Genomic DNA, 22,500 nt, shown 5'->3' with positions numbered 1-22,500 from the left:
TCTAATCACATTGGCTTCAATCAGTCGTGCTCTCTGCTGAGATAGATGGAAGATACAGTTGGGTGGGGTGGGGGGTGGGGGGGGGTTGTAAATGAATGTTCAGGTGTATGTTCTCAGTGTGGCCCATAATTAAACCATCTTTAGTGAAGACTCATAATCTTAAGACTAGCTAATGGTATTGGAGGTGATCAAACTAGTTAGCTAAATGGTAGAGAAGTATAGAGAATGATAGAGGCTACTAGCTAGCTAAATGGTAGAGAATAGAGAATAATAGAGGCTACTAGCCAAAGCACAGGATTAGCAAATTGTCTGATCAGCAGACTAACTGTCAAGCTCATTTCCTGTTTCTAGGCCAGACAAGAGGATGACCCTTCCCTCCAGGTTTCAGAAGGAGGTCCATGCCCACCTCTCCAGGAACCCACAGCAGGGCAATGGTGAGTGGGGTGATCTCTCTCTCTCTCTCTCTCTCTCTCTCTCTCTCTCTCTCTCTCTCTCTCTCTCTCTCTCTCTCTCTCTCTCTCTCTCTCTCTCTCTCTCTCTCTATCCATTTAATTAAAACAGTCCACATTGTGTTTACTTTTAAACAACTATGAAGTGAAGTAGGCTACTGTACAATACAAGCAAAGATTAAATGAAGGAGAAGTGCTTTATGAAGAGAAAGTGTACCTTTCTTCATCGTGATGATGAAGAACAGAGAACAAAACGCCACTCATACACCGCGTGTATACAGCAGGGGAAAGGGTGAATTCAAACAAAGGCCAACGGCATCGGTGTGTTATGAGGACTCTATAAAGTTCATATGGGAGAAGCATTCCTGTAAACTTGCACCCATAAAAGACCCCTGAAAGGCCTGACTGTAATGCATCCATTTGTTTACAAAACGTTTCTACCCGTGCTGACTTAATAGGGAAAAACGTTTCTACCCGTGCTGAATTAATAGGGCAAAGAACAAATGTTTGTTATCAGTTAGTCTACTCCATGATGGTCAATCCCAGTGTGCATCAGTGTGCATCGTGTGCATACACTATATAGAAAAATGTCTATACAAATACAATTATATACAATAAATATATGGGCTAGGACATCACAAAAAAAACAAAAAAACATGAGAAACCTGGACAAAAACTGACTGTTGACCGATATGACACAGAGTGTGATCACCTCAGGGACAGCTTTAAGCAGCCTCCCTAAAGGAGGGGTTGAGTGAGGCCCTGCTGAAGTATAGACCCACTGAGCAAGCAACATCTATGGACGTCCAAAAAAACAGTGGTCTGTCCAGGCTGTGATCTGTGACGTCTATTTTACAGTCAAAATGAGTTGATAAATGACACTCTGGGACAATAGTCCAGCCTGACCCGGTTCAGGACGTCTATAGACAACCACTTCCAGGTCACGGTTTAGGTGGAAAAGAAAAAAGTACTGGTGCTGTGCCGTGCCGTGTAGAGCCGCACTAAACCGTACCGTGTAGAGTCGGACTAGTTTGCCAGTCGAAAAGAGCTATTAGTTGCAAATAATCATTCTGCGAGGTCATAATCTGGACGTCTATTTGAGGGGTTGAGTGAGGCCCTGCTGATGTGTAGATTGATAGCCTCCTCAGAGCCTCTACCACTAGTAGAGATGTTGTCATTTTTATTTCTTGACTTCTTTTTATGTCTTTTCTTGTGTCTTGCGGCTCGAAACGTAACTTGAATTAATAAAGTAAACCAAGTGAGAGCAAGTGTTGATCTTAACTTTTCGGCTCCTGCACCTTTATTTGGATGTGCGCACTGTTTGCAACTGAATACCTTTTCTTGTCTCTGTTCCAGCCCCTGCCAACCTAAACGAGAGCTCCCCGCAGGCAAAGGCCAGGACGGCCCCGTCGGGGTCCTACAGCCCGCAGCAGGTGCAGGGCCGTCTGAGGGAGATCCTGAGCAAGTACAGCAATGGCCTCTGGGTGTCCAAGCTGCCGCAGCTCTACAGGGAGCTCTACAAGCAGGAGCTGCCCGCAGAGGCCCTCAGAGACCTGGAGCAGTGGACACACGTCTGCACCGTGAGAGCGCACACACACACACACACACACACACACACACACACACACACACACAGCAGAGACCTGGAGCAGTGGACACACGTCTGCACCGTGAGAGCACACACACACACACACACACACACACACACACACACACACACACACACACACACACACACACACACACACACACACACACACACACACACACAGCAGGGACCTGGAGCAGTGGACACACGTCTGCACCGTGAGAGCACACACACACACACACACACACACACACACAGCTCTGACCTCACTGCACACACACACACACACACACACACACACACACACACGCACACACACACACACACACACATACACACACACACACACACACAGCAGGGACCTGGAGCAGTGGACACACGTCTGCACCGTGAGAGCACACACACACACACACACACACACACACACACACACACACACACACACACACACACACACACACACACAGCAGAGACCTGGAGCAGTGGACACACGTCTGCACCGTGAGAGCACACACACACACACACACACACACACACAGCTCTGACCTCACTGCACACACACACACACACACACACACACACACACACACATACTGTTGCACAGACCTCGCCGTTCACAGACATAATTCAGACGTCACTACACACAGACTCCACTGCTCACAGACACAAGAGGGACTGCTTTCCTCCTTATGGTCCCATTCTGTCTCTCTTTCATTCTGCCTGTGTCCTTACTCAATACATTTCTCTTCCCTCTGCCTCCCCCTCTCTCTCTCCCTCTCTCTCTCTCTCTCCCTCTCTCTCCCTCTACCTCCTTCTCTCTCTCTCTCCCTCCTTCTCTCTCTCTCCCTCTCTCTCTCTCTCTCTCTCTCTCAGCTGGAGAAGCCGTGCAGCACCAACCCTGCTGAGCTGCTCCTCTACCCGGCCAAAGAGTCCAGCAGCAGCAGCAGCAGCAGCGGCGGTGGGGGCCCCCCCGGCACCCCGACCCCCCCGCGGAGCGAGCGCCACTCTCCTGTCGCCCAGAAGCTGCCTCCTCCCCGCACACCCACCCCCACCACCACCACCACCGCCACCACCCCTGCCACTGGCACCTCGCCCGCTTCACCCCCCGGTGGCCCGGTTGGCACGGCGACGCCCCCCTCCCTGACCCCGGAGCTGCGGCGTAACCTGGGCGATCTGTTGCTAAGATACAGCAGCGGTCTGTGGGCGCACGCGCTGCCCAAGCTCTACCAGGACACCTACAAGAGCGCGCTGCCCGCCCACGTGCTCCAGGACCTCGCGCTGCTGCGCGACTTCTGCACCGTCGACTACCCCATGCCCGACAACCCCAAGCGCGCCATCCTCTACGTGCGCACCGCCGCCGCCGCCGCCGACGCCGACGAGAACTGCAACCGGGCGCGGCCGGACGGGGACGCGGACGCGGAGGCCAAGGCGGAGGCGGGCAAGCGTCCGAGTTGCCAGGCGCAGGTGCCCGCGCTGCAGATCCCGCGGGAGGAGTACCCGTCAGTACTGGTGGTGGAGGCGGCCTGCACCAACAGCGTCGTGCTCAGGTGAGGACGTGAGGTAAACAGGTGTGTTAGGGTAGAGCTCAGGTGAGGACGTGAGGTAAACAGGTGAGGATGCTGGGCTGAGGTAAACAGGTGTGTTAGGGTAGAGCTCAGGTGAGGATGCTGGGCTGAGGTAAACAGGTGTGTTAGGGTAGAGCTCAGTTGAGGATGCTGGGCTGAGGTAAACAGGTGTGTTAGGGTAGAGCTCAGGTGAGGATGCTGGGCTGAGGTAAACAGGTGTGTTAGGGTAGAGCTCAGGTGAGGATGCTGGGCTGAGGTAAACAGGTGTGTTAGGGTAGAGATCAGGTGAGGATGTGAGGTTAAACAGGTGTGTTAGGGTAGAGATCAGGTGAGGATGTGAGGTAAAAACAGGTGTGTTAGGGTAGAGCTCAGGTGAGGACGTGAGGTAAACAGGTGTGTTAGGGTAGAGCTCAGGTGAGGACGTGAGGTAAACAGGTGTGTTAGGGTAGAGCTCAGGTGAGGACGTGAGGTAAACAGGTGTGTTAGGGTAGAGCTCAGGTGAGGACGTGAGGTAATATAGGTGTGTTAGGGTAGAGCTCAGGTGAGGACGTGAGGTAATATAGGTGTGTTAGGGTAGAGCTCAGGTGAGGATGTGAGGTAAATATGTGAGGATGTGAGGTTAAACAGGTGTGTTAGGGTAGAGTTCAGGTGAGGATGCTGGGCTGAGGTAAACAGGTGTATTAGGGTAGAGCGCAGGTGAGGATGTGAGTTAAACAGGTGAGGATGTGAGGTTAAACAGGTGTGTTAGGGTAGAGCTCAGGTGAGGACGTGAGGTAATATAGGTGTGTTAGGGTAGAGATCAGGTGAGGACGTGAGGTAATATAGGTGTGTTAGGGTAGAGCTCAGGTGAGGACGTGAGGTAATATAGGTGTGTTAGGGTAGAGCTCAGGTGAGGACGTGAGGTAATATAGGTGTGTTAGGGTAGAGCTCAGGTGAGGATGTGAGGTAAATATGTGAGGATGTGAGGTTAAACAGGTGTGTTAGGGTAGAGTTCAGGTGAGGATGCTGGGCTGAGGTAAACAGGTGTATTAGGGTAGAGCGCAGGTGAGGATGTGAGTTAAACAGGTGAGGATGTGAGGTTAAACAGGTGTGTTAGTGTAGAGCTCAGGTGAGGACGTGAGGTAATATAGGTGTGTTAGGGTAGAGATCAGGTGAGGACGTGAGGTAATATAGGTGTGTTAGGGTAGAGATCAGGTGAGGACGTGAGGTAATATAGGTGTGTTAGGGTAGAGCTCAGGTGAGGACGTGAGGTAATATAGGTGTGTTAGGGTAGAGCTCAGGTGAGGACGTGAGGTAATATAGGTGTGTTAGGGTAGAGATCAGGTGAGGATGTGAGGTAAACAGGTGTGTTAGGGTAGAGCTCAGGTGAGGACGTGAGGTAATATAGGTGTGTTAGGGTAGAGCGCAGGTGAGGTAAACAGGTGTGTTAGGGTAGAGCTCAGGTGAGGATGCTGGGCTGAGGTAAACAGGTGTGTTAGGGTAGAGATCAGGTGAGGTAAAAACAGGTGTGTTAGGGTAGAGCTCAGGTGAGGATGTGAGGTAATATAGGTGTGTTAGGGTAGAGCTCAGGTGAGGATGTGAGGTAATATAGGTGTGTTAGGGTAGAGCTCAGGTGAGGACGTGAGGTAATATAGGTGTGTTAGGGTAGAGCTCAGGTGAGGATGCTGGACGTGAGGTAATATAGGTGTGTTAGGGTAGAGCTCAGGTGAGGATGTGAGGTAATATAGGTGTGTTAGGGTAGAGCTCAGGTGAGGATGTGAGAGGTGTTAGGGTAGAGCGCAGGTGAGGACGTGAGGTTAAACAGGTGTGTTAGGGTAGAGCTCAGGTGAGGACGTGAGGTAAACAGGTGTGTTAGGGTAGAGCTCAGGTGAGGATGTGAGGTAAACACAGGTGTGTTAGGGTAGAGCTCAGGTGAGGACGTGAGGTAAACAGGTGTGTTAGGGTAGAGCTCAGGTGAGGACGTGAGGTAAAAACAGGTGTGTTAGGGTAGAGCTCAGGTGAGGTAAACAGGTGTGTTAAGGTAGAGGGCAGGTGAGGATGTGAGGTTAAACAGGTGTGTTAGGGTAGAGCTCAGGTGAGGATGTGAGGTAAAAACAGGTGTGTTAGGGTAGAGCTCAGATGAGGACGTGAGGTAAACAGGTGTGTTAGGGTAGAGCTCAGATGAGGACGTGAGGTAAACAGGTGTGTTAGGGTAGAGCTCAGGTGAGGATGTGAGAGGTGTTAGGGTAGAGCTCAGGTGAGGATGTGAGGTAATATAGGTGTGTTAGGGTAGAGCTCAGGTGAGGATGTGAGGTTAAACAGGTGTGTTAGGGTAGAGCTCAGGTGAGGACGTGAGGTAAAAACAGGTGTGTTAGGGTAGAGCTCAGATGAGGATGTGAGGTAAACACAGGTGTGTTAGGGTAGAGCGCAGGTGAGGATGTGAGGTAAACACAGGTGTGTTAGGGTAGAGCGCAGGTGAGGATGTGAGGTAAACAGGTGAGGATGTGAGGTAAACATGTGTATTAGGGTAGAGTTCAGGTGAGGTAAACAGGTGTATTAGGGTAGAGCTCAGGTGAGGATGTGAGGTAAACAGGTGAGGATGTGAGGTAAACAGGTGTATTAGGGTAGAGCTCAGGTGAGGACGTGAGGTAAACAGGTGTGTTACGGTGAAGATCAGGTGAGGATGCTGGGCTGAGGTAAATAGGTGTGTTATGGTAAAGTTGCAGAGCGCAGGTGAGCGGAAGGTACTGAGGTAAAAACAGGTGTGTGTTAGGCTAACCTGCTGTACTCACGTGAAAGGAAGGTACTGAGGTAAAACAAGTGTGTGTGAGGGTAAACAGCTGTGTTAGGGTAAACCTGCTGTGCTCAGGTGATAGTAAGGTACTGAGGTAAAACAGGTGTGTTAGGGTAAACAGGTGTGTTTGGGTAAACAGGTGTGTTAGGGTAAACAGGTGTGTTTGGATAAACAGGTGTGTTTGGATAAACAGGTGTGTTAGAGTAAACAGGTGTGTTAGGGTAAACCTGCTGTGTTCAGGTGAGCTCAGGTAAGAGCAGGGTGTGGCGAGTTGAAGGCAGCAAGCTTGAGGTAAACCTGCTGTGTTCTGTGAGAGTGTGTTGTAAGGATCTGATGGGGCGTGGTCTTAGAAAAGAAAGCTGTGCTCAGTGAGATCCTTATATTCACACGAGAGCTTCAAAGCTTTCATCATTGTGTTTGAGGAGGCTTTTGTTCTCGGTTACAGCTTGTGTTGGCAGGGGAGATTCCTGCTGTTTGCTTTCCTGCTGAAATTCTAGAAAATAGATCTCACATTGATGTTGGATTCTATAGGTGTGTTAGTGTTTTGCCTGCTGTGATTCACCTTACTGTAGGTACCTTGCTGTCAGTCTCAGTCACAGGTCTCAGATGCTGCGATTGTCAGTCTCAGGTACATTGGCGAGGGCGAAGATGTTTTTAGTGGTTCGTTGCTGTGATTGTCAGTCTCAGGTACTCAGGTACATCGCCGAGGGCTTTGGATGTATTAGAAGTTTGTTGCTGTGATTGTGGGCCTCAGGTACATCGGTCAGGGCTGTGGATGTGTTAGTGTTTTTGTCGTCTCAGGTACATCGGCGAGGGCTCTAGATGTTTTAGTGTTTATATTGCTGTGATTGTGGGCCTCAGGTACATCGGCGAGGGCTCTAGATGTTTTAGTGTTTATATTGCTGTGATTGTCGGCCTCAGGTACATCGGCGAGGGCTGTAGATGTGTTATTGTGATTGTGGGTCTCAGGTACATCGGCGAGGGCTCTAGATGTTTTAGTGTTTATATTGCTGTGATTGTCGGCCTCAGGTACATCGGCGAGGGCTGTAGATGTGTTATTGTGATTGTGGGTCTCAGGTACATCGGCGAGGACTGTAGATGTGTTATTGTGATTGTCGGTTTCAGGTACATCGGCGAGGGCTACTCCCAGGCGCAGGAGAAGTTGGAGGACGAGATGCGGGAGTTCTACGGGCAGGACAACACCAGGAAGCCGCTGACCAACCCCGCCTCGGGGCAGCTGGCGGCGGTGCGCGCTGAGGAAGAGGAGGAGATCCTGCGCGCCCAAGTGTGTGAGGTCACGGCCGACAAGGTCAAGGTGAGAGCTGTGCTGCCAGATATCATCATCATCACACACATCACACATCACACATCTCACACACACACACACACACACACACACACACATCATCAGGCTTTGGTGAGGTCACGGCCGACAAGGTCAAGGTGAGAGCGAGCTGTGGTGCCAGATATCATCATCATCACACACATCACACATCTCACACACACACACACACACACACACACACATCATCAGGCTTCTCACACATCACACACATCACACTTCTCACACACACACACACACACACATCATCAGGCTTTGGTGAGGTCATGGTGGGCAAGGTCAAGGTGAGAGTTGAAAACTATGGTGCCAGACATCATCACACACACACATCTCACACACACACACACACACACATCATCAATATCATCGGTGTTGTACAAAAACGCAACATAATTTTTTTCGGGGGAAACTGAATACAATACATCCTCAAAATAATGAATGGGAACTTCATCATTTGGGTTTGCACGATATTTAAATTCCTCATGTTCCTTGCATCATCATCATCATCATCATCATCACATCTGAGGAAGGGCTTACAGGCCCGAAACATCACGGTGTAGAAATAAAACAATTGGGAGCAAAATTTTGGTTGCAGCTGACTTTTTTTCTTTACTTCTTACTTTGATTTCAGTGAACGATGGACATGTACCTAATTTGTGTCTGTTCTACTGTAACTGAACCTAAACCCTGGACACACATCCTCCCAAGTGTCCTTTGTGCAGTAGGCGTTTCATTTGCGTCTCTGTTGCCGTCTCTGCAGGTGTATTATGTGGATCATGGCTTCTCTGTTGCCGTCTCTGCAGGTGTATTATGTGGATCATGGCTTCTCTGTTGCCGTCTCTGCAGGTGTACTATGTGGATCATGGCTTCTCTGTTGCCGTCTCTGCAGGTGTATTATGTGGATCATGGCTTCTCTGTTGCCGTCTCTGCAGGTGTACTATGTGGATCATGGCTTCTCTGTTGCCGTCTCTGCAGGTGTATTATGTGGATCATGGCTTCTCTGTTGCCGTCTCTGCAGGTGTATTATGTGGATCATGGCTTCTCTGTTGCCGTCTCTGCAGGTGTACTATGTGGATCATGGCTTCTCTGTTGCTGTCTCTGCAGGTGTATTATGTGGATCATGGCTTCTCTGTTGCCGTCTCTGCAGGTGTACTATGTGGATCATGGCTTCTCTGTTGCCGTCTCTGCAGGTGTATTATGTGGATCATGGCTTCTCTGTTGCCGTCTCTGCAGGTGTACTATGTGGATCATGGCTTCTCTGTTGCCGTCTCTGCAGGTGTATTACGTGGATCATGGCTTCTCAGAGGTCATCAGCAAAGCCAAGCTGCTGGAGCTGCACGACAAGTTCTTCAAACTGCCCTTTCAGGCCACCAAGTGCAAACTGGCCGGTGAGTTCAGCTAGAAAATCAGCTGTGGATCGCTGCAGACACCGGCAGCCATCTGTTCCGCTCAGACTTAAGGGCATCTCCACTGTTGCATTCTCTACTAGGCAGACGGGTTGGGCCCTTGAGTCGTGGATCTGTCTGAGGTTTCTTCCTATATGTATCTCCAATTCTAGGGAGTTTTTCCTTGCCCATGTTACTCATGGGCTCTCTTTGAGTGTTTAACACCCTGTAAAGCGCCATGAGACATGTTTTGGCGCTCTATAAGTAAAATTAAATTGAAATTGAAATTGAATTGAAATTGAATTCTTCTTCATTTACATTTGTTTTTTAAATGTACCCATTAAACTTACCTGTGTGTGTGTGTGTGTGTGTGTATGTGTGTGTGTGTGTGTGTGTGTGTGTGTGTACGTGTGTGTACGTGTGTGTGTGTGTGTGTGTGTGTATGTGTGTGTGTGTGTGTGTGTGTGTGTGTACGTGTGTGTGTGTGTGTGTATGTGTGTGTGTGTGTGTGTGTGTGTGTATGTGTGTGTGTGTGTGTACATGTGTGTGTGTGTGTGTGTGTGTGTGTGTGTGTGTGTGTGTGTGTGTGTGTGTTAGGACTGGAGCAGTTCAGCCAGGAGGCGTGTGTGCTGAAGAAGTTTGATTCCATGGCGAGTGGGAAGATCCTGCTGGCGGAGATTCTGGAACGCCAGGAGACGCCGCTCATGGTCCTGTACGACACGTCGCAGGATGATGATGTCAACATCAACGCGGCCTGCATGAAGTCCCTGCAGGACAAGTCCCTGGAGAGCCCTCTGCAGGTGCCCCTCCCAACATGGCCGCTGGGCTAAGACGATTACATCACTTCAAAATCCCATTAATCCCACGCACCGTCTGCACCCTCCCCCACTGTCTCTACAGACAACAACAACAGCACCCTACTACTCAAGCAGGCAGTCTTTAGCCAGCGTCTCCCATCACTTATAGTTACATTTACACGGTCTCTACCGACAAGACAACAACAGCACCCTACTACTCAAGCAGGCAGTCTTTAGCCAGCGTCTCCCATCACTTATAGTTACATTTACACGGTCTCTACCGACAAGACAACAACAGCACCCTACTACTCAAGCAGGCAGTCTTTAGCCAGCGTCTCCCATCACTTATAGTTACATTTACACGGTCTCTACCGACAAGACAACAACAGCACCCTACTGTACTACTCAAGCAGGCAGTCTTTAACCAGCGTCTCCCATCACTTATAGTTACATTTACACGGTCTCTACCGACAAGACAACAACAGCACCCTACTACTCAAGCAGGCAGTCTTTAACCAGCGTCTCCCATCACTTATAGTTACATTTACACGGTCTCTACCGACAAGACAACAACAGCACCCTACTACTCAAGCAGGCAGTCTTTAACCAGCGTCTCCCATCACTTATAGTTACATTTACACGGTCTCTACCGACAAGACAACAACAGCACCCTACTACTCAAGCAGGCAGTCTTTAACCAGCGTCTCCCATCACTTATAGTTACATTTACACGGTCTCTACCGACAAGACAACAACAGCACCCTACTACTCAAGCAGGCAGTCTTTAACCAGCGTCTCCCATCACTTATAGTTACATTTACACGGTCTCTACCGACAAGACAACAACAGCACCCTACTACTCAAGCAGGCAGTCTTTAACCAGTGTCTCCCATCACTTATAGTTACATTTACACGGTCTCTACCGACAAGACAACAACAGCACCCTACTGTACTACTCAAGCAGGCAGTCTTTAACCAGCGTCTCCCATCACTTATAGTTACATTTACACGGTCTCTACCGACAAGACAACAACAGCACCCTACTGTACTACTCAAGCAGGCAGTCTTTAACCAGCGTCTCCCATCACTTATAGTTACATTTACACGGTCTCTACCAACAAGACAACAACAGCACCCTACTACTCAAGCAGGCAGTCTTTAACCAGTGTCTCCCACCACTTATAGTTACATTTACACGGTCTCTACCAACAAGACAACAACAGCACCCTACTACTCAAGCAGGCAGTCTTTAACCAGTGTCTCCCACCACTTATAGTTACATTTACACGGTCTCTACCAACAAGACAACAACAGCACCCTACTACTCAAGCAGGCAGTCTTTAACCAGCGTCTCCCATCACTTATAGTTACATTTACACGGTCTCTACTGACAAGTAATCAATTAGCTGATGCTTTTATCTATAGCAACCTACAAATGAGGACTAACGTTTAGTTAGCGTTAGCATGGATAATGGTGAACAGTAGAGTAGTTTGGTAACAGTGAAGTTGACAGATAGTACTATATCCTTTGGAGGAGTTGAGCAGTTGCTTTACAGTGTAATGACTGACATGTTTAAGATACTGTGGATGAAAGGGTCAGCCTAATGAATATAGTCGTAATATAGATCAAAGTAGAATAAAGGATAAGTATTTACAGTGGGGATGTTTCAGAGGGAGATTTCATCTGGGCTTCACCTGTTGTTAATGATGGTGTTGTTGTTGTTGTTGTTGTTGTTGTTGTTGTTGTTGTTGGTCTGGCAGGTGAACAGTGCCTACATGAATGTGAGTGTGACGAGTGTGTGTTCGGACGGCACCATCTACTGCCAGCTGCCCTCCCGAGGCCTGGCCAAGCTCACCGAGGTGCTGGGCAAGACCGAGGCCTACTTCCACTCTCAGGTACAGCACCAGGCCGAGGCCTACTTCCACTCTCAGGTACGACACCAGACCGCGGAGCTGCACCACATCTCTAGTGTCCCTCGTGAGGACCAGTAGGACGGGTCTGCGTCTGTAGTGTCCGTCGTGAGGACCGAAGGACGGGTCTGCGTCTATAGTGTCCATCGTGAGGACCGAAGGACGTGTCTGCGTCTGTAGTGTCCATCATGAGGACCGAAGGACGGGTCTGCGTCTCTAGTGTCCCTTGCGGGGGCCGAAAGACGGGTCTGCGTCTGTAGTGTCTGTTGGGAGGACCGGAGCACGGGTCTGCATCTGTAGTGTCCCTCTCGTGGGGAAGGGGGCTAGCAGTGGCTCAGTGGTCACGTCTGTGTCGTCTGTGTCCTACTACACCACACACAGCCTCAGTGTCCACGGTTTTGAGTCTGATCTGATGTCATTTCCTGTGTCTCTTCTACTCACTTCCTGTCCACTCCTCACTGCCCTTAGCAAAAATAAGTTTATGGAAGTGTACTGTTAGTATACTTAATATTTTTTTTATTTTATACGTACTATACTAATTCACTGATGGAAATGTCTAAGTATATTTACCTGAACCTGTAGCCAGAGGCTTTCAGAGGCTACATGACAGATTCTCATTTCATTTAATTTCATCCACTTAGCAGATTCTAATATTATCCTTACAGTTAACTTATAGTTTACTGAGGTTAATCATGTCCTGACAGTTAAGGCTAGAACCCCCCAAAAATAGGTACAAAAAACCCTGTTAATCTTCCATATCACGTACACCACTGGGGACAGGTAAGAGTTAAGATCTGAAGTTAGTCAAGCCAGTAGTTTCTGTGAAACATAAACCCAAACAAAAGCGAACTGAATGACATTTCAAACAGCGTCCTTGTGTGTTTGTTGTACCTGTGGTATTTTTGGCGCTGGTAGTGGTGACGTTGGTGACCTGTAAGTGTGTGTGTGTGTGTGTGTGTAGACACTTTGCTCCAGTAGCCTCTGACTGCTCTAACTGTTGTCCTCGCTTGTGTAGGAGTGCTGTAGGTGTGGTGATAGCCAGATTGGGATTAGCGTCCGTAATCTGGGACTAAGAGCTGGCCCATCTAATCTGTAGTAAACACTGGCCCACTGACACAATGCAAACACACGTCCCAGTCAGTCTTTCCCACTCAAGCCTGATTAGCCACATTTAGCCATTACATCATGACTCAACAAGCAGTGCCTGCCTGGTACAGTACCACGGAGGCTAATAGTATAGCACTGTATTACACTATATTGCCAAACGTATCCAACACCTTGATGAATTAGAGTGGAGGCTGAGAGCCAGTCTCCTTGTCCAACATCAGTGTGTGACCTCACTAGTGCGCTTGACAAAATAATGGTCAGAAATTCCCATAAATACACTCCTAAACCTTGTGGAAAGCCTTCCCAGAAGAGTTGAAGCAGCTACCGCTGCAAAGGGTGGACCAAAATCTTACTAAACCCCATGGAATAAGAATGGGATGTGACTGAAGTTCATATGTGAGTCAAGTCAGATGAGGGAATACTTTTGGCAATATAGTGTAAGGCCAATAATACTATTATTCAATCAGGCTAGTGTACCGTAGTAGCTACAGTATATGCAAGGCTACATGTGATAGAAAGCTGAAATGATATGTAGTTATACTGTCCTTTCTGATTAGATCACACCAATTGAGTAGCGCTGGAGTATGAAAGGAGTGGCTTTGAATGTTCAATAAAACCTGCGTAGTTGGGAAGTGTGTGAGGAGCACAATAAAGTCTCTGTTGTTGTGATTAAGATGGGTGTGTACTGGACTTTGCTCTCGAGCGCAGTGTTCTACAATACGAGCAGGAGGTGCTGATGTCATGTCCTGTTGGGCAGGTGACGTCGGAGTTCCTGGTGTCCCGGCCGTTCTGTGGGAAGGGCTGTCTGGCGCGCTACAAAGGCAAATGGTCTCGAGTCGAGGTGAGCGCAACGGAACCCAACGGAACCCACCGGAACCCACCGGAATTCCCTACAGGCCTGTGTGCTGACACACACAGACACACACACACTCAATAGAACAGTCATTTATGACAGCCAACAGCCAACAGCCAACACATTTGATCTCAGTTCTTAGTTATACATATACGTATGTGTAGCAAAACCAGTCAAAGTTAGGGATGTAAGAAAATAATATTGATTATTGCAATATTTTATTCAGCAATACTGAATCTTTTTTCAAAAACATAAAATTGATTTCTGTTTTAATTAATGTTTATATGCAAGCTCTTTATTTTGTCATTGATACAGGCAGAACTGCACGGTACAGTGTACTGAATTGTTTTTGAAAGATTTTTTACTTATATTTTATGGATATGATGGTGTCTTCTTATCAGTTTTTCACAATATATTACCTTTCGCACAGTATTGATATACGTACAGTGCAATACATTGAAACGTAACCCATGTATGGTGATACGTATTGTATTGCCAAATTCTAGCTGATAGAGCCCTAGTGACATTATGGTCTTTTCATCTCTTTCTCTCCCACTACTGTTTCTCCCTCTCTTTCACTCATTCTCTTTCTCTCTCTCTCTCTCTCTCTCTCTCTCTCTCTCTCTCTCTCAGATCACCAATCTCCATGGCAGCCGAGTACTGGACATCCTGTTCATTGATTTGGGGGTTCAGGCGTCCGTAGAGGTCATTGAGTTGAGGGAGTTCCCGCCCCCCCACCTGCGTGACCTCATCGCCATCCCACCCCAGGTCTGTCCTCTGATTGGACGCTTTGTATTGTACAGCAGAGGGGAGAGTTAGAGATCGAGTTCTTTGTGTTTCTTTACATACGTAGAGATTAGTGAATGTATGTTACGTATCTTTCCCTTAATCTCTGCGTTTGATGACAGCTTTGATACCTTTGTGTGTGTGCGTGTGTGTGTCCATGTGGATAAAAGGTTCTCTGGTTTAATTGACTCTGAGTTTGTTTGCTTGTGTGTGTGTATGTGTGTGTATGTTTGTCTTTCTGTCTTTCTGAAGTAGGGAACTATAAGGTCTAGCTTTTGTAGTGGATGAAGTCTTCTCCCGCAGATCTAACTGTGTGTCTGTGTGTGTGTGTGTGTGTGTGTGTATGTGTGTGTGTGTGTGTGTGTGTTTCAGGTGGTGAAGTGTTGTCTGGCTGATCTAGCGGTCAGCGTGGGATCCTGGACCCCAGATGCTGTTCAGTGGCTTAGAGACACAGTACTGCACTGTACTGACTGCAGTATAAAGGTACACACACACACACACACACACACTAACTCACCCACTCACAGTACTGCACTGTACTGACTGCAGTATAAAGGTACACACACACACGCACACACACACTAACTCACCCACTCACAGTACTGCACTGTAGTGACTGCAGTATAAAGATAAACACACACACACGCACACGCACACACACACACACACACACACACACACACACACACACACACACACACACACACACACACACACACACACACACACACACACACACACACACACACCTACACCCCCACACACACACACACACACACAGAGTGATGTGATGTGTGGTGTCCTGCTGCAGATTGCCAGACAGGAGGAGAGCAGGCGCCTGACGCACGTGCACCTGTTCACCAGTAAGAACTTCCAGGACGTCAGCCGCAGCATCAACCGCCAGCTGGCCGACTCGGAGCTGTGGAAGCACCAGAAGGACGTCTTCCTGTCCAGCCACAAAACACACACACACACACCCACGACCACACACACGCACCGCTCCGCAAGCCCCACCTCCACCTCCACCACCTCCACCTCCACCAATGGCACGCGAGCGCCTCAGCTCCGACGTGCCCATTCGCTCCCGGGCACCAGGGGCACTCCGCCCACCTCGCCCACACACAACAACGCCGTTGCCACGACAACTGCCCCCCAGGGGTGTCTGCAGATGCCCCCGCTGCTGGAGCTGCCCCCGGCGGGGCAGAACCTGGACGTGTACGTGTCGGTGGCCTGCCACCCGGGGCACTTTGTGCTGCAGTCCTGGCAGGACATGTACAAGCTGGTGGTGCTGATGGGGGAGATGATCCTGCACTACAACAAGACCGACGACAAGCCCGTCGCCGCCGAGAAGAACCAGGTGTACGCCGCCAAAGTGGACAACAAGTGAGTGTGTGTGTGTATAGGTGCCTCTCATGCAGCGTTTATACGTCCTCCCTCGCTCCTCGGGCCTCGATCCTCACTGATCTACATAAAGAATGATGGGGGGGAAACAATGGAATAGTCTATCCAGTGTTAGTTATAGATCAGTGGGAACGCCCCTCGAGGATCGAGCATCGAGGATCGAGGATGCATGTTGAGAGGCACCCTGTGTGTGTGAGAGAGAGAGTGTGCGCACTACAAAAAAGGGGTGTCTAAAAACAAGATAAAAACACTAAATCTGAGGTAAAAGGCACTCAAAACAAGTGAAATGATCTGTCCATGCAGCAAGATCATTTCACTTGACAAAGATTTCTTGACTGAAGATAATTAAATCTAGAAATTATAGTGTAAAGTTCAGTCCAGTCACACACATATGAAAACTGACCCTGTGCTTGAAGTGATATGAGCACAATTACGCTAGTCTGTCTGACCCTCTGCTTTATGTGATAGCCTATAAAAGCATGGTAAACACTGACACAACTGACGCTGACACAACTGACCCTGTGCTGTATGTGATGTAAGGGCACGACTGACACTGACACGACTGACGCCGTGCTTTATGTGATATGACTATGATATGACGTCAGGACTGACGCTCCGTCTCCGTCTTTGTGTGTGTGTGTGTGTGTGTGTGTGTGTGTGTGTGTGTGTGTGTGTGTGTGTGTGTGTGTGTGTGTTGTTTCCAGCTGGCACCGTGTGCTGGTGAAGGGCATCCTGACCAACGGCTTGGTGTCCGTCTACGAGCTGGACTACGGCAAACACGAGCTGGTCAGCTGCACCCAGCTGCGTCCACTCATCCAGGAGTTCCGGCAGCTGCCCTTCCAGGGAATCACTGCCCAGCTAGCAGGTATGATTAGCAATGCCCAGCTAACTGGCATGGTGGTATGGTTAGCAATTCTCAGCTAACAGATATGATTAGCAACAGGTATGGTTAACAAATGCCCAGCTAACAGGTATGATTAGCAACAGGTATGATTAGCAATGCCCAGCTAACAGATATGATTAGCAACAGGTATGGTTAGCAATGCCCATCTAGCCAACCACACAGGCCATAGATTCCCTGTTTGCATTGTAACAGTACATGCAACATTGCCTACATATTTATCCATGTATTGCATTTAAAGGGGCATATTGACATTTTATACTCTTGATTCATATTTGCTGTCTGTAGTTGTCTAGTCTGTAGTCTGCCAGCTTGTTGAATAACATCACACCAATTGTAGCCTACCTCCCTGGATCAAGTTTCCACCCACGAAAGAGCGAAAGATTGTGTTTTTCCCACAAGTTTGGGACCTAGTTAGCAACACACCAGCACACAAACTAGCTGATCTGGACAGGGCTCTTCAGACAGGGCTGAAAACAGTGTTGTGGTGGCACTTCATTGTTTTGCTATTTTGACCAAAGCATGACACAAATGTTTCATTAAGACCTCAAGAGTGTACTTAAATTGTGGAAAATGGGCCAAATATGTCCTCGTAAGAGAGTTTGAAAAGACGAACACTAAAGGTAACATGTCTGCTTGTGTGATCCTAGGAGTATCAATAGCAGGTGTTTTGCACAAGTGCGCCTCCTGGGGGCTGTACTTGTTATTGCATGCATAATATTGTTTTATTGAATTGCATGTTGTTCACTGGGTTGTCTGACTAGATGTTGATTTGGATACAGCTACATATGTACCTCCTTTGTGCTTGCATAGTCCAGTTTCTGTGTGTGTGTGTGTGTGTGTGTGTGTGTGTGTGTGTGTGCGTGTGTGTGTGCCTGAACAACAGATCTCTTACGCGCAGGCCTGTTGTCCCTCCCTCCCTCCCTCCAGGTGTGAAGCCTCGGCAGTGGTCGGAGGAGGCGTCCATCGTGTTCCGTAACCACGTGGAGAAGAAGCCGCTGGTGGCCCAGCTGGAGGCTGTGAAGGAGGCGCCCAGCGCCTGGGACCGCAAGGTGACCGTCTACCTGGTGGACACCTCTCAGGAGGAGCACGACGTCTGGGTGCACGACATCATGGCCGAGTTCGCCGACGAGCTCACCAAGGCCGCCTAGCAACAATCGCTACAACAACAACAACAACAGCAGCAGCAGCAGCAGCAGCAGCAACAGCAGTGTGCACGAGAAGGGGCCGGCCCGTTAGCAAGCAAGCAAGCAAAGCAAAGCGGTGGGATAAATTAGCGACTAGTGAAGCTAGTCTCACGCGAGTGTGTCGTGTGCGTGCGTGCGTGCGTGCGTGCGTGTGTGTGAGCAACTGGTGTGTTTAGGGATGTTGTCCAGGGTGTCTCTGTTCTCTTATACGACCCCTCGAGGTCTACAGTCTTACAGGGCTTTCAGGTTGAGGTAGTGTACAAGCAGGATGAGAGACCGGCGGGGGAAGTCTCGACACAGTGTAGGATTTAACAAGTACTGAGCATGCTCTAATCATCACTTGTGAGGCGATAAACAAAGTCATAAGGTCTGCTTTGGCGAGCCAGAAGGGATGCTTTGTTCAGTGACATGTTTCTTATAAAGAGTTGAATTACAGTTTTGTTTGCTCAGTCAGATGCTAACGTTAGCTCAACCTGTGGAGAAGGTCCTGTACTTTGTGGTACAGTGTGTTTCTAGTAGGCCTACTGGCAAACACCGGACTGGAAAGTCAAGCTTGGAATTCAGGTGAAGTGTGTTGCCTCCAGCCCTGGTTAACAGAGGGGGTAAAAGTGGCCCATTAATGTGCTTCCAGCTTATCACATCATCCAGCAAAAAGGTCTGAGCTAGCATGCTAGCACCTCTGACATGGCTTTAAGATTTCAAAGCTTTCAAAGCTCAACGCACAAGATGAAAACAATTTTTCACAGAAGTGAGAACTTGGGGTCTCCCAATAGTGTAGACTCTCAAACGGGATTTGGACTTGAGCGGGATTGAAATGGCACCAAATCGTGGGTCTTCCCAGTTCTAGAGCCCAGTTCTAGAGCCCAGTTCTCGGTCCATGGGGGCATTCCAAGCCCATGATTCTGTGGTTGATCTGAATAAGTCAAAGTATAAAAGTAAAGCGATTGGTATTTAGCAGTCACTTTTATCCAGAGCTGCACAGATTTGTGACGCTGGGTTCTGGAATCAAGCCCATGCCCACTGTCAGGCAGTGAAGCTACTGCGGTTTCACCACACCAGCAGTGGACGAACACAACGTGGTCAATCTTCTAATAAAAGTCAAATCAAGTCCCCTCTGTTTACTCAACGCCTTTTGCACACCTCTTTTGTGGGGACAGGTGCGTCGGAATAGGTTACCCAGTTATACTTGTAAAAGAGAATCCCGCACACTGTCAATTACGCATGCAAACATTTATTCAGAATTCACAGGAATTCATGGGATTCTCTTTTGCAAATCAAGTCCCCTGTGAAGAGTTAAACAGTCGAGTTCCACTGCTCTATAACAGTTTTCTCTCATCATGATGACATGATTATGCATTTTAAGGTTTTGAGTAATTGGGCGGTTAGAACCCTCCCATATTGTATCTCTGTGACCTTGCAGTTATGTTTTGCTAGGAGAACAAGGTCGTCGGGCTCTTAATTAGAAGTTCACCAATTACTCTGACTTAACTTATCTGGATCAGTCACTAAACAGTGTGCTTGGAAGGCCACCCCTGGGATCTGACTTAAGAGTAAGATGTTTACATAGGCCTGCTCAACAGTCTGACATTCTGCAGTCTGATATTTTAACAGGTTTACAAGAAAAACAAATGTAGCGATACATTCCTTTTCCTCCATCGATATGTGACAAAGCCATTTGGTCTGCTCTTAGTTCAGCTACAGCGCTGCAGTACTGCTCCTGGGGGAAGGGGGCACTAGACTATTTATCTCCTTTTAATGTTGTTTAACTTTTGTCTTTAGCATAGATTGGCAGAGTTCAGTTGCATGACTTGAGTGGGATTTGCTAAAGGTGTGTAACATAGCTCAGGCTTGTTTTAAGCTTCTGGTGATCAAATGGCTGAATTATATTGACATCAAAACCAACAGTCTTGACAAACCTTTAACACTAAGCATTAATGTGTATGGTTGCAGCGCGGGGTTGAACGCATATTCAGAAATGTTTTAGGAATAAAGGTAATTACAAAACTCACTTGTGTTTCAGGTGTCATTTGCCCTATTTTAAGGGGATTTTTACGATAAGATTGGTTTTACAATATGGGGAAGACATTTAGATGTCTTACGCTCATCTAAAAGCTGTTTGAGATCAGACCGGTCTCAACAATTAGGTGGAACAATGGAATACTCCGCAAGAGTCTAACAAAAAATATTTGTTTATGTAAAGTAATGTTGTCAGGAAATTAAAATTGATCACAATGCAGAGGGGTATACACACACACACACACACACACCACATCTTAATGATAAAACATGAATGTTAACAACAACAAAAAAGTAAACAGTCTGTTTGAAGTTCAGCCATTTTCCAGTGCTTTGTTTGTGACTGGGTCTGATATGGCACATAGCGACCCCTGCCTACTCTGTCTCCTAGCGATCCCTACTGTTTGTCTCCTTGAAACCCTTACCTACTGTTCGTTTCCTAGCGACCCCTGCCTACTCTGCGTTTCCTAGCGACCCCTGCCTACTGTTCGTCTCCGAGCGACCCCCACCTACTGTTCGTCTACTAGCGACCCCTACCTACTGTTCGTCTCCTAGCGAGCGCTACCTAGCTTATAAGGGAGGACATGAGCCGTGCTTTAGGAAAGCTTCCATTTGTACGTCGCATTTATTTTCACCACATGCATTCAAGTCAAATCAATCACCACCAAAACAACTGATCATGTTAAATAGAAACTAAAAATATGTGTGTGTGAGTGTGAGTGTGTGTGTGTGTGTGATTTGCTTGTTTTGGAATAAGAGAGTAGATGGATGTTGAGTATGAATTGGGTAGAGTTCCAGGGGTAGAGGTCAGGGTGCCCCGTATTCATTTTTTTTTTTTTGAGGTGTGTGTGTTTGGAGTGGGGGGGGAGGGGAGGGGGGGGGTCGAGATGGGAGGTTGGGGGTCACTGTAGTTCATCCAGTAGCAGTCGGCAGCATTCGCCCACCTTGGCCGGCTCCGCCACGCCCGAGTACTTGTTGATCTGCGCGGGCACGCCGAGCGATCGCGCCAGGTCCCTGGCGGTGGCGTCGCCCGCCACGGTGGTGCCCAGCGCCACCAGCAGCCGGAACACGGCCTCCCTGTCCGTCACCACCTCCAGGGCGGCGCTGGCCACCGACAGGCACTGCGCCTTGGCCTCCAGCTCCGACGGCTGCCCCAGCAGCTGCCCGGCGTAGTCGAGGACGAGGGTAGCCAGCGCCACGTGGATGTTCTTGTTGTGGACGGAGCGCAGGTCGGCGGCGGCGGTCAGAACTGCCTCGCGCTGACCCAGGAGCAGCTGGCGGCCGCACGCCGCGGAGAAGCAGTTGCAGAGCGTGCGCAGCGCCAGCATCTGATTGGCCGGCCGGCCCCGCGGGCCCATGAGGGACAGCAGGTGGTTGCACAGGCTCACGCCCTCGCTGCCGCCGCACATGCGCGCGTTCACCTCCGGGTGGCGCACCGCCAGGCGCAGGATGTCCAGCACGGGGAACACGATGTCTGCAGCCACAGAAGAAGAAGAAGAAGAAGAAGAAGTCTATGGGTGCGTCTCATCATGCCTCCTCGATCCTCGATGCTCGATCCTCGAGGGGCGTTCCCACTGATCTATAACTAACACTGGATAGACTATCCCATTGTTTCCCCCCCATCATTCTTTATGTAGATCAGTGAGGATCGAGGCATCGAGGAGCGAGGGAGGACGTATAAACGCTGCATGAAACGCACCCAGTCACAGAAACAAGACTAGAAAAGCACTCAGAGAGCGCAGACCGAGAATGTCTAATAAGGGGAGAAGGACCACTTGCTAAATACTTCCGCATGGTACTGCAACTAGAGGGCGATCGCGAGCAAGTGATGAATGAATGGGTAGCAATGGAGCTGAACCCCCCAATACCACATTTGTCTTTATATCATTTTTTCTCCTGAAATTGCATTAATGCATGCGATGCAGGATAACTTGACTTGACAATTAGCTGACCAATGCCATTTTCAATATTTGTTGTTATTCCTAAAAACCCTTTCAAAGTTTTCATGTCACGTGACACAAAAGCGAACCACTTTACGGCCATAGACCTAAAAGAAGGTTCAGCTTCACGACATCGTCGTAATCGGTCGCGATTTCTCGCTGACCAATCAGCATCCATGAGCTAAATGCTAGCATGTTACACGGAAAGCGGCCCATCCTATGAAAAGCAGAAAGGACATGAGTGACTTTTTATTTCATTTCCAGTGGAAAACCTATACTCAGGTAGCTACTACGACAATGTACATTAAGAAATGAAGTTGTCAACTGTGAAAAAAACGAGTTTTAGCCGCCTAGCTCCATAGACCACAATTCATTTATCACTTGCTCGGCAGCGCCCCTAGCGGAATTTCGACAGATTGCAGGAACAATCCGGTACAATGGAGTTAATAGGAAGTGGACCGGCTCTCCCTAAAGGGGCTCTGGCACAGACCTCCGCCTG

The 22,500-nt window shown here is 48.7% G+C and overlaps 2 protein-coding genes across 7 annotated transcripts in view; one reads left to right on the top strand and one right to left on the bottom strand.

Annotated features, from left to right (window-relative positions):
* The window catches only part of tdrd7b (tudor domain containing 7 b), a 36,772-nt gene extending 16,719 nt beyond the window's left edge, over positions 1 to 20,053 (top strand). For all 5 annotated transcript variants that reach the window (XM_062516680.1, XM_062516678.1, XM_062516676.1 and 2 more), the window contains 13 exons: positions 352 to 434; positions 1,806 to 2,029; positions 2,911 to 3,584; positions 7,501 to 7,690; positions 8,994 to 9,105; positions 9,700 to 9,902; positions 11,661 to 11,795; positions 13,675 to 13,758; positions 14,404 to 14,538; positions 14,929 to 15,039; positions 15,368 to 15,939; positions 16,662 to 16,822; positions 17,789 to 20,053. In XM_062516680.1, the coding sequence (XP_062372664.1) occupies positions 352 to 434; positions 1,806 to 2,029; positions 2,911 to 3,584; positions 7,501 to 7,690; positions 8,994 to 9,105; positions 9,700 to 9,902; positions 11,661 to 11,795; positions 13,675 to 13,758; positions 14,404 to 14,538; positions 14,929 to 15,039; positions 15,368 to 15,939; positions 16,662 to 16,822; positions 17,789 to 18,009 (2,905 nt within the window). In that variant the 3' untranslated portion in view covers positions 18,010 to 20,053. The remainder of the gene's footprint in view (positions 1 to 351; positions 435 to 1,805; positions 2,030 to 2,910; positions 3,585 to 7,500; positions 7,691 to 8,993; positions 9,106 to 9,699; positions 9,903 to 11,660; positions 11,796 to 13,674; positions 13,759 to 14,403; positions 14,539 to 14,928; positions 15,040 to 15,367; positions 15,940 to 16,661; positions 16,823 to 17,788) is intronic.
* Positions 20,054 to 20,216: 163 nt separating this feature from the next.
* plaa (phospholipase A2-activating protein) overlaps positions 20,217 to 22,500 on the bottom strand; it is a 19,332-nt gene continuing 17,048 nt past the window's right edge. For both annotated transcript variants that reach the window (XM_062516681.1, XM_062516682.1), the window contains one exon: positions 20,217 to 21,535. In XM_062516681.1, coding sequence (XP_062372665.1) covers positions 20,964 to 21,535 — 572 coding nt within the window. In that variant the 3' untranslated portion in view covers positions 20,217 to 20,963. The remainder of the gene's footprint in view (positions 21,536 to 22,500) is intronic.

This window comes from Sardina pilchardus, chromosome 16 (assembly GCF_963854185.1).
Source record: "Sardina pilchardus chromosome 16, fSarPil1.1, whole genome shotgun sequence".
In the NCBI taxonomy this organism is placed as follows: domain Eukaryota; kingdom Metazoa; phylum Chordata; class Actinopteri; order Clupeiformes; family Clupeidae; genus Sardina; species Sardina pilchardus.
Note: the sequence above shows the minus strand (reverse complement) of the source record. Positions and strands in the feature narration are given on the sequence as shown.